The sequence below is a fragment of the Chiloscyllium plagiosum genome, unplaced genomic scaffold (genome assembly GCF_037043375.1).
Source record: "Chiloscyllium plagiosum isolate Xiang-an unplaced genomic scaffold, Cpla_swu_hap1 HiC_scaffold_14, whole genome shotgun sequence".
In the NCBI taxonomy this organism is placed as follows: Eukaryota; Metazoa; Chordata; class Chondrichthyes; order Orectolobiformes; family Hemiscylliidae; genus Chiloscyllium; species Chiloscyllium plagiosum.
Genome location: NW_028270152.1, coordinates 75,234,489 through 75,248,148, shown reverse-complemented (window position 1 = coordinate 75,248,148; position 13,660 = coordinate 75,234,489). Strand labels below are relative to the sequence as shown.

At 49.2% G+C, this 13,660-nt stretch overlaps 1 protein-coding gene across 1 annotated transcript in view; it reads right to left on the bottom strand.

Moving 5' to 3' along the window:
* Positions 1-299: 299 nt before the first annotated feature.
* The window catches only part of LOC122559125 (aminoacylase-1-like), a 36,092-nt gene continuing 22,731 nt past the window's right edge, over positions 300-13,660 (bottom strand). The window contains exons 8-15 of the mRNA XM_087994543.1: positions 12,705-12,761; positions 11,975-12,048; positions 10,870-10,919; positions 7,999-8,143; positions 3,931-3,999; positions 2,573-2,652; positions 2,366-2,426; positions 300-1,732 (exon numbers count right to left, since the gene is read on the bottom strand). Coding sequence (XP_087850669.1) covers positions 1,568-1,732; positions 2,366-2,426; positions 2,573-2,652; positions 3,931-3,999; positions 7,999-8,143; positions 10,870-10,919; positions 11,975-12,048; positions 12,705-12,761 — 701 coding nt within the window. The 3' untranslated portion in view covers positions 300-1,567. The remainder of the gene's footprint in view (positions 1,733-2,365; positions 2,427-2,572; positions 2,653-3,930; positions 4,000-7,998; positions 8,144-10,869; positions 10,920-11,974; positions 12,049-12,704; positions 12,762-13,660) is intronic.

The window sequence follows — 13,660 nt, the reverse complement described above, 5'->3', positions numbered from 1 at the left end:
ACCCTTCCTCTGTATTTCCTCAAATTCAGCCACTTACCTACCAGGGTCAATAGCGTAACATCACTTTTAACTTCACCTGTAAATAACATCCATAGACATTTCCCTAACCTCAGCTTCAGTTCAGCTTTTAGCAAAATCAGAGTCATCCCAATTACTGACGGGGTGAAATGAAAAGGGGGGGCAGGAGGATCATGTGGAGCACTGTGACTAGTATGGACCAGTTGGGCTGAATGGCCTATTTCTGCAAGCGTTGTAATAAACAGAAAGCAATAAAGAAAGCAGTATACCGGGAAAACATATCATTGTTTTCGAGCAAGCTTTATTTCGCAAGAACAAAATCATATTTAAATCAGATTAAATTCCTAATACTTCCGGGAACAGCATTCCCCTCCCTTACATATTCCCCAACATCATGCTGTGGTCTCGACAATCAGTGCCCTGCTATCTTGGCAGTTATCCTTGAGAAGGAGATGTGAGCTACCTTCTTGAACCACTGCAGTCCATGTCCACAGTATCCTCAAGGAGGGAATTCCAGGATTTTGACCTAGCGACACTGAAGGAGCAGTGATATATTTTCATGTCCAGATGGTTGGAGGGGAACTTGCAGAGGGTGGAGCTCCCTGGATCTGCTCCCATTGTCCTTCTAGATGGAAGCAGTCATGGGTTTGGCTGTCTCAGGATCTTTGGTGAATTTCTGCAGTGTACCTTGTAGATAGCACACACTGCTGCTACTGAGCGTCGGCGGTGGAGGGAGCGGATGTTTGTGAATGCAGTGTCAATCAAGCAGGCTGCTTTGTCCTGAGCGGTATCAAGCTTCAGTGGTGTTGGAGCTGCACCCATCCAGGCAAGTGGGGAGTGTTCCATCACACTCCTGACTTGTACCTTGTAGATGGTGAACAAGCTTTGAGGAGTCAGGAGGGGAGTTACCCACTGTAGGATCCCTGGTCTCTTGCTGCTCATTAGCAACAGCATTTGTATCAGCTTGCCCATTCTTTGGGATGCAACTCTCTCCTGAATGAGAGCAGGGGAGAGGAACATTTGTACTGGCCATAACCCCTGCCAGGAACACAGCTACACTTAATCAGACCATACCATGAGACCTGCACAGTTGAACAGTCTACCTATGCTCAGTGCCTGACACAGGAAGACTTGTGTTGAGGTACTAAACTGTGTCACAGCAATGGAAGGACGAAAAGACGACAGGGCGAGGTGGAACGGCAATTGTCTTTTATGAAGCTCCAATGGGTGAGTCAAATATAATTTAAAAAAGCTAGAAATCTTTTCCAAGTAAAGGCCAGTCCATTGAAAAGTGTAAGAAGATTAAGACAATCAACATATTATGCGGCGCCATCGCCTTGAGAACGCTGACGGCGATCTACTGAGAGCCTGAGTGATCATCCAAACATTCAGTAAAGTGAGGTAAACCAGTGTGGATTCCAAAGCTGCTGTTAGGAGGAGCTAGAATTCAGGATGGGAATGGGGGCAGCAGTTGGTGGGGGGGGCAGGGGGAATTGGGACAGTGGGTTTCGGGGGGGGGGGGGGGGGGCACGCTTCCTTCCCCAGTCGCTCAGGCATCAGCCTGCATCGGAGGCAGGCTGGCGAGGGCACCCAGCAGCCCGGTATAAATGGTGATGCCAGCCAGGAAGACGTTCTCGTTGAGGAACTCGTTGTGGTCGTGCAGCAGGATCGGGGTCCGGTTCATCGGCGAGAATCCAATCGCCGGGAATCCCATCTGTAAAGGGTGGGATGGTGGGGGCAATCAGGACTGACTGGGAACAGCACCCATAAACACCAACCCTCCCACTTCACCATAAACCCCAGCAAAAAGCTCCCCCCCCCACCCCGACATCACACCACCCTCCCTCTCCACATCACAGCCTCTCCCCCAACCACAACCTCTTCCCCCAACATCCCCACTCCCCTCCCCAGGATACATACCCCACACCCTCAACAAGACAAAGAACAAAGAAAATTTACAGCCCAGGACTAGGCCCTGTGGCCCTCCAAGCCTGTGCCTATCCAAATCCACTGTCTAAAGCTATTGCCCAATTCCTAAGGATCTGTATCCCTCTGCTCCTCACCTACTCATGCACCTTAAATGAATCTACTGTGCCTGCCTCTACTACCTGTGCTGGCAACGCGTTCCAGACACCCACCACCCTCTGTGTAAAGTATTTCCCGCGTGTATCCCCCTTAAACTTTCACCTCTCACCTTGTGCTACCCCCAAATCCTGAGCTGCATCCCAAGATATCACCCCGCCCTCAGTGACAGACCTCTGCCTTGCAACATTCCCAAACACCCACAGCGCTCCCACCGTCTGGCTCAGCTCCCGGGAACTTGGATGGGATTGTCTGAAATACTCACAGCACGAATGTATCGACTGTCTGTGGCAGCTGGGAAGATCTCACATTGCAGGGTCATGTCCCTGAAACAGTAAGACAGGGTTGTAGGACTGCAGCAAAAATCGCAGTGAGACAGCATGCATTGCCCCACAGTAACACACAGCAGTCAGTGTGCAGTGAAGTCCCACCACTGGTCTCCAGTTTGACGAACCGAGTTAGTTTTACTTACAGCTTCTGGCATGTGCTACTGAAAGCTTTCCACCAGGGGTCAGACTTGTCGATAGATGTCACTGACTGGTCCATGCCTTTCTGCGAGCCAAAACATACCAACATAAAAATATAGCAAATAGCAACAGGGGTAGACCATTCCAGCTCTTCAAGCTTGCTCTGCCATTCAATGGCTAATCATCCAACTCAGTCCCCATTCCCAGTTTATTCCTGTATCCTTTGATCCCACTACCCTAAGAACAATGAATATATTGGTTTCGGCCTCAGCCACCAAGAATTCCATAGGCCTGGGTTACATTTCCCCACCTCAGCCTAAAACCCTGTTTCCTTTGACTGTGAGCCCTGAATTTGAAGGACATCATTCTTGTGTTTAGCCTGTGTAGCCATGTCTGAATTTTGTCAGTTTCTGATATTCCCCCTCCCCCCGCACCCCCTCATACTTCTCAAGTTCGGTGAATATAGTCCCAGCTGAACCATATGTCAGCCCTACGTTCCCAGGAATCAGACCGGTAAAGCTTTGTTGCCTCCCTCCATCGCCAGAACATCCTTCCTCAGATCAGGACACTAAAACTGCGCAGAGTACTCCAGCACTGGTCTCACCAAGCTCCTGTACAAGGCATCCCTCCTTCTGCACTCCAATCCTCTCACTATGAAAACAAATATATCATTGCTGCCTTCACCCAACCAGGGCGCCCTGGCAAACACAGGAAATCTGACCCCAGCTTCATGATTCCAGGGGCAGCTCCACCGGTGACCTCCCAACGGCCTGATACCGACAAAATACCGGAGCCTCCAGGCATCAGGCAAGATCTGCCCCTGACAGAACCAGATCCCACACAGGGAGAGTCCAGTCCACGAGGGGAGAGTCCACACGGGGAGAATCCTGCCCACACGTGACTGATAATAAATTCAGACTATCTGCACACACCACCTGGTTAGGACCATGAGAAACAGGAACCGGGGTAGGCCATACAGCCTCTACTCCATTCAATAGTATCAAGGGCGATCCTGCCGTCCACCGTCCTGCCCTTCCCACAAAGCCTGGATTCCCCAACTGATACAGAACCCGAGTCAGCCTTAAATATACACAAGGACTCTGCCCCCACCAGCTCTCTGTGGCAAGGAGTTCCAAAGATGCATAAGCCTCTGAGAGAAGAAATTCCTCCTCATCTCAGTCTGAAATTGGTGCCTCGTTATTCAGAGACTATGCCCTCTGGTCTAGACTCTCTCATCAGGGGAACCATCCTCTCAGCATTTGGCCTGTCACACCCTTTAAGAAGCTGAGATGGTTATTAAGTACAATAAAAGGCACTGGAGAGAAATGTGTGGAGCAGATTAAACCACAGTTATTGTCATCACCTGGTGAAATTCGTACACAACTCCATCGCCAGCATCCTGACACCACGTCTTAATTTGCTCTTCAAAGGCCTGTAACAAGACAGAAAGACACCACGGCCTCTCAGTACTGCCATTCGGGTCACACATCCTTCACCTACACAGGCAACAGGAATTACACCTGTTGATTATCACACATTTAACAGAACGAATCGGCCCAACCCTCTTCACAGCCGCAGTTTAAAACAAAGTATGACGCAGAGCCACACAGGGTCAGATGACCAAATCCGTGGTCGGTTTTCTGGAGCAAGGCGAAGGACGAACTTGAGGCAGCGTGGCTATGGGAAGGAATTCCAGAATTTGGAACTGAGTATCAACAGCATGCTACCCGCTGGTAGCACGGCCACAACTGGGAAACACAAGAGGCCAGAATTCAGGCTGTGAGCATCAATGATAGGGGGATACTGGGCTGTTGGAGACTGGTTCAGATATTCACTCCAGGGATGTGGGCATCACTGGCTAGCAGCACTTACTAGTTGTCCCGAGATGTCCTTGAGAAGGTGGTGAGCTGCCTTCTTGAACACCTGCTGTGGGTAGACCTACAATGCCATTAGGGAGGGAATTCCAAGATTCTTACCCAGCAATACTGAATATTTCTGATGTCTAGATGCTGAGTGGTTTGGAGGGGCTGTGGGGTGGTGTGCCCATGTACCTGCTGCCTCTATCCTTCTAAATGGAAGTGTTCATAAGTTTGGAAGGTACTGTCTAAGGATCTTTGGTGAATTTCTGCAGTGCATCTTGTAGATGGCACACACTGCTGCTACTAGGCATTGGTGGTGGAAGGAGTGGATGTGGTGCCAATCAGGTGGGCTGCTTTGTCCTGGGTGGTGTCAAACCTCTTGCGTGTTGTTGGAGCTGCACTCATCCAGGCAGGTGGGGAGTATTCTTGGTCAAGCATTGGACAGTCAGGAGGTGAGTTATTCACTGCAGTATTCCTAGCCTCCAAGCTGTTCTTGTGGCCACTGTGTTTTACTTGGTGAGTCCAGTTGAGCTTCTGGTGAATGGTAAGCCAATCCCCAATTGGGGCATTCAGTGATGGTAATGGTAGCTAGATGACCTCTTATTGGTGATGGGCGTAGCCTGGCATTTGTGTGTTGCGAATGTTACTTGCCACTGGTCAGCCCAGTCTTGGTTAGGTCTTATTGTATTTGGACACGGACTGTGAATGGTGCTGAATATTGGGAAATCATCAGCGAACATACTCATTATGTTGGAGGGAAGGAGGGATAGAGCAGCTGGAAATGGTTGGGCCTAGGACACTACCCTGAGGAACTCCTACAGAGATGCCTTGGAGCTGAGATGACTGACCACAGCTTCCAATGTGCCAGGTATGACTCCAATCATCAGAGAGTTCTCTCATATCCCATTGATTCCCAGTTTTGCTCGGGCACTTTGATACCACACCCAGTCAAATGAGGCCATAATGTCAAGGGATGTCACTCTCACTTCACCTCTGAAATTCAGCTCTTTGTCCATATTTGAACTAAGGCTGTAATAAGATCAGGAGCTGAGTGGTCCTGGCAAAACAGGTTATTATCGAATAAATGCTGCTCGATAGCCCTGTTGATGACACCTTTCATCAGTTCACTGATAATTCAGAGTAGACCGATTGGGTTGGATTGGTCCTGGTTTTTATCAGTAGGACATACTTGGGCAATTTTCCACATTGTCAGGTAGATGCCAGTGTTGTAGCTGTACTGGAACAGCTTGGCTAGGGGAGCAACAAATTCTGGAGCACAAGTCTTCAGTACTGTTGCCAGAATCTTGTCAGCGCCCATAGCCTTTGCAGTATCCAGTGACTCCACCAGTTCCTTGATATCACATAGAGAGAACTGAATTGGCTGAAGGCCAGTATCTGTGATTCTGGGGACCACTGGAGGAGGCCACGATGGATATCCACACAGCACTTCTGGCTGAAGATTGCTGGGAATGCTTCAGCCTTATCTTTTGCACTGATGTGCTGGGCTCCTCCATCATTGAGGATGGCGATATTTGTGGAGCCTCCTCCTCCAGCATGGTGCTTAATTGTCCACCACCATTCATGACTGGACGGGGCAGGACTGCAGAGCTCATTGTGGGTTCGCTTAGCTCTGTCTATCACTTGCTGCTTACGTTATTTATCATGCAAGTAGTCCTGTTTGGTAGCTTCACCAGGTTGACACCTCATCTGCAGGTATGCCTGGTGCTGTTCCTGACATGCCCTCCTGCCCACCCCATTGAACCAGAGTTGATTCCCTGGTTTGATGGTAATGGTCGAGTGGGGGATATGCCAGGCCATGAGGTTACGGACTGTGCTGGAGTACAATTTTGCTGCTGTTGATGGCCTTCAGCGCCTCTTGGTTGTCCAGTCTTGAGTTGCTAGATCTTTTCAAAGTCAATACAGTGATAGTGCCACACAACATGACGTAGGGTATTCTCAACGTGAAGGCAGGACTTGTTCTCCACAAGGATTGTGTGGCGGTCACACTTACAGGTACTGTCATGGACAGATCCATCTGCAGCCAGCAGATTGGTAAGGATGAAGTCAAGTATGTTTTTCCCTCTTGTTGACTCCCTCACCACGTGATGCAGGCCAGTCCAGCCTTTCAGACCCAACCAGCTTGATCAGGAGTGCTGCTGCCGAGCCACTCAGAGTACCCTTGGCATCCTCAGTGCTCCCTCCAACTGGTGTTCAACAAGAGGGGGGACAGTACATGGTAATCAGCAGGAGGTTTCCTTGTCCATATTTAACCCAAAGCCATGAGACTTCACAGGGTCAGGAGTCCATGTTGAGGACTGCATACCACTGTGCTGCCACCTCTGCTAGGTCTGTCTTGCCAGGGGGACAGGACATATCCAGGGATGATGATGGTGGTGTCTGGGACATTTTCTCTAGGGTATGATTGCATGTGCGGATGACTATGTCAGGCTGTTGCTTGACGACTCTGTGAGACAGATCTCCCAATGTTGGTACTAACCCCCAGATGTTAGATAGGAGAACTTTGCAGGGGCGGGAAGGCTGTTTCTGCAGTTGTCATTTCCAGGGCCTAGGTCAATGCCTGGTGATCAGTCTGATTTCATATCCTTGAGATTTCATAGCGATTGACACAACTGATTCGCTTGCTAGGCCATTTCAGAGGGCTGTTGACACTCAACCTCATGGTTATGGGTCTGGAATCACATGTAGTCCAAACCAGGTGAGGATGACAAATGTCCTTCCCGAAGGACATAAGTGAACCAGGTGGGTTTTTCCAACAATCAACAATGGACTCGTGGCCATCAGTAGATTCTTAATTCCAGATTTATTTTTTAATTAAATTTAAATTCTACCACCTGCCAAGGCAGGATTTGAATTCGGGTACACCAGAACATTAGCTCATGATAAAACTGCTGGGCTGTCAGCTTCCCCCAGGAAGGGGGAAAGGCAGGGATGAGAACTTTGGAACCGAGATGTTGCTTGACTGGGAGTCAATGGAGATCAGTGAACTCAGGTGTGAGGAGTTTAAATCCTGACAGAATACAGTGCTTCTGCTGATAGGGTCCACAGAGGTTACAGGCCAGAGTGGGTTGCAATAGCCAGCAGTGCATGAACTAAGACAGGACAGTATTGTCGAGGAGTAGTAAAACTAACAAAAATGGAAAAGGAAAAGGGTGGTTTGGATACGGGGGGGGGGGGTTATAAGCTGATCTCAGGGTCAAAAATGACACTGCGTTTGCAGAGGAAAAGGAGCAGACCATGGAAGGATAATACATGGACCCCTCTTTCAATATAAAACACATCTCATTTTCACAAATAACAGCCCCACTTCCCCATGTACCAGGCACCTGTCCCCATGGAGCTGGCCACTCTCCCTGTAGACCAGGCCCCTCTCCCCCCGTATCAGACCTCTCTCTTACTCCCCGTGCACTAGGCACCTCTCCTGATGGACCAGGCCCCTCGCCCTCTCCCCGTGGACCAGGCCCCTTGCCCTCTCCACGTGGACCAGGCCCCTCACCTCATCTCTACTTAAATACAGCAGCAATGAAACAGACTAATACTGGCCAAGTTGATACCTTCAGATCCACAGTTGGGGGAATGCGAATATCGAAGCTCGCCATCATCTCTTCAGGGACAACATTATAGGCAACGCCTCCTTGTAATAAGGTCAGGTTGATGGTGGTAACATCTCCGAGGGTCAAGCACTGACTCAGATCTAACCTAAAACAAGAATCAGGAGCAAGGTTAAAGGTGGGACTGAGTCTTGGTGCTGGCCCTGAACGTTGTAATCCTCAAACCTTTTAATGGATTGCTCTTTGAGGGAGAAGTCTGCTCTATCTTTGTAAGCCAGGGCTGAGTCTATCTCCGTATAAAGCTTGTCTTTCCTAGCCCTAATCTTTTTCTACTCATGATTTTACACATTTAAATCTTTTGTCCAACAAAAGAGGTGGTCCAGTCAGTCTAAATACAATTAATTTTCTTTCAGTTTGTTAACAGCACAGGAACCTTCCTTTAATTATCAAATCCATTACCACCGAGGCCCTCTGCCATATCATTTACACAACAGGAACTCCCCCAAAGTGACCGTACCCAGAGCAGAAGACTGTCCATTCAGCACCAGCCTCTTGGTCAAGCTGTAAAACCTCGTTGGCAATTCACCTCAACTTTGTGTCTCTCTGACTCCGTTCAGCCTTACTCAGATTAACCATCACCTTTATCAATTCTCATACCCAAATGGACTCTAACCGCAGACCCAGAACAGACACTGGGAACACTAAAGGAAGCACTGACATTTAGATGGGCTTTGCACTGTGCCAGAGCAAGTTCAATGCACGCCTGTAAAATGTCACTGGGTGCATTGTGGCTAATACAGGTCAGGCCTGTCTCTCATGAGCGGGATAGAAGTATTCAACTCCTAATCATCCTGACTAAACAGCTGGAGGGGAAAAGTAGGTTAGAAACTCCACAATGACACTTACGAGCCCGTCTATGCGAACACTGTGGTCAAGAAAGCACACCAACGCCTCTACTTCCTCAGGAGGCGAAGGAAGTGCGGCATGTCCACTAGGACTCTTACCAATTTTTGTAGATGCACCATAGAAAGCAACCTATGTGGATGAATCACAGATGGTATGGTAGCTGCTCTGCCCGAGACTGCAAGAAATTGTGAACACAGCCCAGTCCATCTCAAGACCAGCCCTCTACTCATTGACTCTGCCTACAAAAGTTTGAAAACACGAACGAACAGATTCAAGAACAGCTTCTTCCCTGCTGTTATCAGACTTATGAACGGACCTCTCAGATATTTGAATTGATCTGTCTCCGCACCTTGTCTGTAGCTGTAACATTACATCCTGCATGCTGTTCCATTACTCTGATGTACTTATGTAAGGCATGATTTGCCTGGATAGCATGTAAAACAATACTTTTCATTGTATTTCGGTACATGTGACAATAATAAATCAAATCAAATCAAAAACTGTACAAGTGCTTTTGTTCAGACAGTGCAGCAGTTCCAATCAGATTCAAAATGTCTTGTCTTTATAGTACAGAAATAACAAACATGGTATGTTCCTCCACATCAATGGGTCACCGTAATTAACTGAAGCAAAGTGATTCCTAACTTCACTCCCACTGCCTGGTTTAGACTTTTCTAGATTAGATTAGATTCCCTACAGTGTGGAAACAGGCTCTTCGGCCCAACAAGTCCACACCGACCCTCCGAAGAGTAACCCACCCAGACCCAGACCCAGGCTAATGCACCTAACACTGTGGGCAATTTAGCACGGCCAATTCACCTGACCTGCACATCTTTGGACTGTGGGAGGAAACCGGAGCACCCGGAGGAAACTCACGCAGACACGGGGAGAATGTGCAAACTCCACACAGACAGTCACCCAAGGCTGGAATCGAACCTGGGACCCTGGTGCTGTGAGGCAGCAGTGCTAACCACTGAGCCACCGTGCCGCCCTTGCTTTGCATCTTTGCTGTTTGAAAATCTTACTCCATGCTTCACTTCTCGCTCCCCACAGCGAGAGCGGGAAGTTTGACAGAGCCCCTTACCAAGCTCCCCGGGATGAGCCACTCGGCAACTGAATGAATCTGAGGCGATGGTCGAGGATCCAAGCTGTGGGAGGACTGGTCTTTATTTACAACCGTTGAAGAAATATCAACATGGGATTTAGTATCTGCCAGAGGCACTGCTCAGCCAAATAATTCCTCACCACTTTGGAGCCAAATCCATAAGCCTAACTCTGTGGTCAGGTGGCCAGCAACAGAAATGGTTACCAAACTGGTTAAGAGCTACAATCAAAGCATGCTGGGAACTTTGGTCAAGCGAGTTTAAACTCTGACCTCCGTTACAGCTACAGCCAGGACACGTTGCGACCTGCAGTTTCCTGTATTGACCCCCAAATAAGGCAAGAGTCATGGTGACGGTCTGCTAGACTCAGGGTAATATTTGTTTCAAACCAAACTTATAGAGTTCGAGTTAAATGTGAATTACGCTAAAGTAAAGTCAGATGAAGAGGTTTAAAGTTGAAGTAAAGTTACATGAAATGAGAAGTAAATGTTGCAATGAATGTATGTTTTATATTAATACCAAGCGAGAAGGTGACCCAGGTATCCTTTTGGGTAATAAATTTCACACAGCAATATCCCACAGAGAGATAAGAGAGGTGAGAGATTACACCATCTCGATGGCATTGACTGACAGCTGATGATTGATCAGATCCTCCACTCCTTCCCAGTAATACTGTCTGAATCCCCCAGTAGACATGGCCTCAGGTTAACAACTCATCTGAAAGGATGGCATCTACAACAGTGCGTACTCCCTCAGCATGAGAGAGCTGCAGTGAATGGTCAGGACAGGAAGCAGTCAGGAAAATGGGGCCTACAAGGTGATCAATTACTGGGGAACAAGATGCAGGATAGAATATAAATCTCACCTCTTCTTCTCCTTCTCTCGAAAGTCCAAGAATGAATTCAGAACTTTACGCTGAAATTTTAAGAAAGGAATCAAAGAATTAATGATGCTGTCAGCTATTTCTGCTCGTCAGATCAGTCCATCATTTTCTGAAGGGCAAGAGATGATTAGAATGTCTCTTACTGGAGATGGGTCATAGCCTGGGCATTTGTGTGGCTCAAATGTTACTTGCCAGTTTTCAGCCCATGCCTGTATTTTGTCCAGGTCTTGTTGCATTTTGACACAGGCTGCTTCAGTGTCTGAGGAGTCGCGAATGTGCTGAACATTGTGCAATCATTGGCGAACATCTTCTGACCTTATGATGGAGGGAAGGTCATTGATGAAGCAGCTGAAGATGATTGGGCCGAGGACACCACCCTGAGGAACTCCTGCAGAGATGTCCTGGCACCGAGATGACTGACCTCCAACAACCACAACCATCTTCTTGTGTGTCAAGTACAACTCCAACCATCAGAGAGTTTGCCCCCTGATGCCCATTGATTCCAGTTTTTGCTGGGGCTCTTTGATGACACACTCAGTCAAATGCAAAGGGGAGACACTGCACAGAAGGATTGTGCGCCTATTTCAGTGTTTTGGACTCAAACTGTGACAGAGCTGGGGATTGGAGTGGGATAGAATTGGAGATGGGCCAGCAGCAGAAATGGCTACCAGACTGATTAACAGCTACAGGCAAAGCATGCTGGGAACTTTGGTCAAGTTTAACCTCTGACCTCAGTTAAAGCTGTGGCCAGGACATGTTGTGTCCTGCAGTTTCCAGTGTTGACCCCTAAATAAGGCAAGTGTCATGGTGGGGGTCTGCTAGAATTGGGGATAGGTAGTATTCACTTCAAGCCACACTTAGGGAGTTAAAATTGGAGTTAAATGCGAAAGTCAAAGTGAAGTCAAATGAAGAGAGTTAAGGGATTTGGAGGGGGACAGAGTGGAGACGGGAGGGGGGGGGGGAATGTCGGGGTTGGATCGGGAGAGAGGTTTGAGATTGGGTGAGAGCTGAGGTTTGGAGGGAGGGGCTGGGGGAAAAGCAGCCTGGGGAGAGGGGCAGGGTTTGGTCACTGAATGTGAACACATACCAGCTTCTCTGCAGCTGTGTTCTCTATGAAGCGGGAGCCATGTCCTGGACAGCCCGGGCAGTGCACGGTGACCCCTACAGAGACACACACACATGGCTTAGCACAGCTTCAGGGACAGTCTTCTCCTGTCCTCCACTATAGGAAGCTACACTCCTAACATGTCAGTCCACAACTCTGCAATCTCAACTTTTCCCAGATTCCAGTGCTATCACCAAACACATCAGGACATGGTTAGCACAGAGGTAGATACAGAGTAAAGCTTTCTCTACACTGTCCCCATCAAACACTCCCAGCACAGGGATAACACAAGGTTAGATACAGAGTAAAGCTCCCTCTACACTGTCCCCATCAAACTCTCCCAGCACAGGGATAACATGAGGTTAGATACAGAGTAAAGCTCCCTCTACGCTGTCCCCATCAAACACTCCCAGCACAGGGATAGCACAGAGGTAGATACAGAGTAAAGCTCCCTCTACACTGTCCCCCATCAAACACTCCCAGGACAGGGTCAGCACAGAGTTAGATACAGAGTAAAGCTCCCTCTATGCTGTCCCCATCAAACACTCCCAGGACAGGGACAGCACAGGGTTAGATAAAGAGTGAAGCAACTTTTACTCCATCCCCATATTGTCACATCACCCACGATTGCGAACTTGGCATCAGGAACCAAAGCTCTGTGTCAGGCCCCATTCCTGGCACTGCCACCCTCTAGGAGTGAAAAGGTACTTACACCACACGCTCCTCTCACCATAGAAGACTGTGAAGGCATCAGTGGGGTTAGCCAAACCTGCGGGCACAACAGCGACCATCAGTAATTGTTATCCAGAGGCGAACATAGGACAATTCATACTTGACCTAAATCTTGCCAGCAGGGCACACTTGTTCCGGAGTGCCCCCCCACCCCCGGGTGAGGCCAGATTTCAACTGGAGGGGAGAGAGAGGTCTCTGCTTCTCATTACTCCCCAGAGGGAGCCCAGGCTGAATGGCCTGATACACCCGAACCTGGAAGATGTTTGCTCAAATCTGGTTCCAGTGGAATGTTAGCATTGGAGGGTAAGTGAGTCGTGTGTCTGTAAAGGAACACTTGTAGGTGCAGTGACTGTCAGAGCATGAGGGAGAGAAGGAGGAGACACGGGGGAATAAGGGAGAGGGGAAAGGGACAGTGAGAAGGAAGAAGGGAGAGGGAGAGTGAGAGACGGGGGGCACAGGGAGAGGGAGGGAGAGCAAACGGGGGTCAGGGAGCAAAGAGGGGAGAGAGAGGGCGGAGTGAACAAATGAGGGGGCACAGGGAGAGGAGGGCACAGGAAGTGTGAGGGAAGGCAAGGGGAATGGGCAAGCAGCGAGGAGAGGAAACAGTAAGGAAGGGGCAACAGGCAAGGAGGGGAGGGGGAGAAGGGGAGTGGGGGAGAAGAAGGGAGAGGGGGGAGAAGAAGGGAGAGGGGGAGAAGAAGGGAGAGAGGGGGAGAAGAAGGGAGAGAGGGGGAGAAGAAGGGAGAGAGGGGGAGAAGAAGGGAGAGAGGGGGAGAAGAAGGGAGAGAGGGGGAGAAGAAGGGAGAGGGGGGAGAAGAAGGGAGAGGGGGGAGAAGAAGGGAGAGGGGGGGAGAAGGGGCAGCACGGGGGTGAGAGGGCGGAGGCGAGAGGGAGGGAAGCTCAACCTCAATGGCCCATGAGCTGATGTTTATGGCT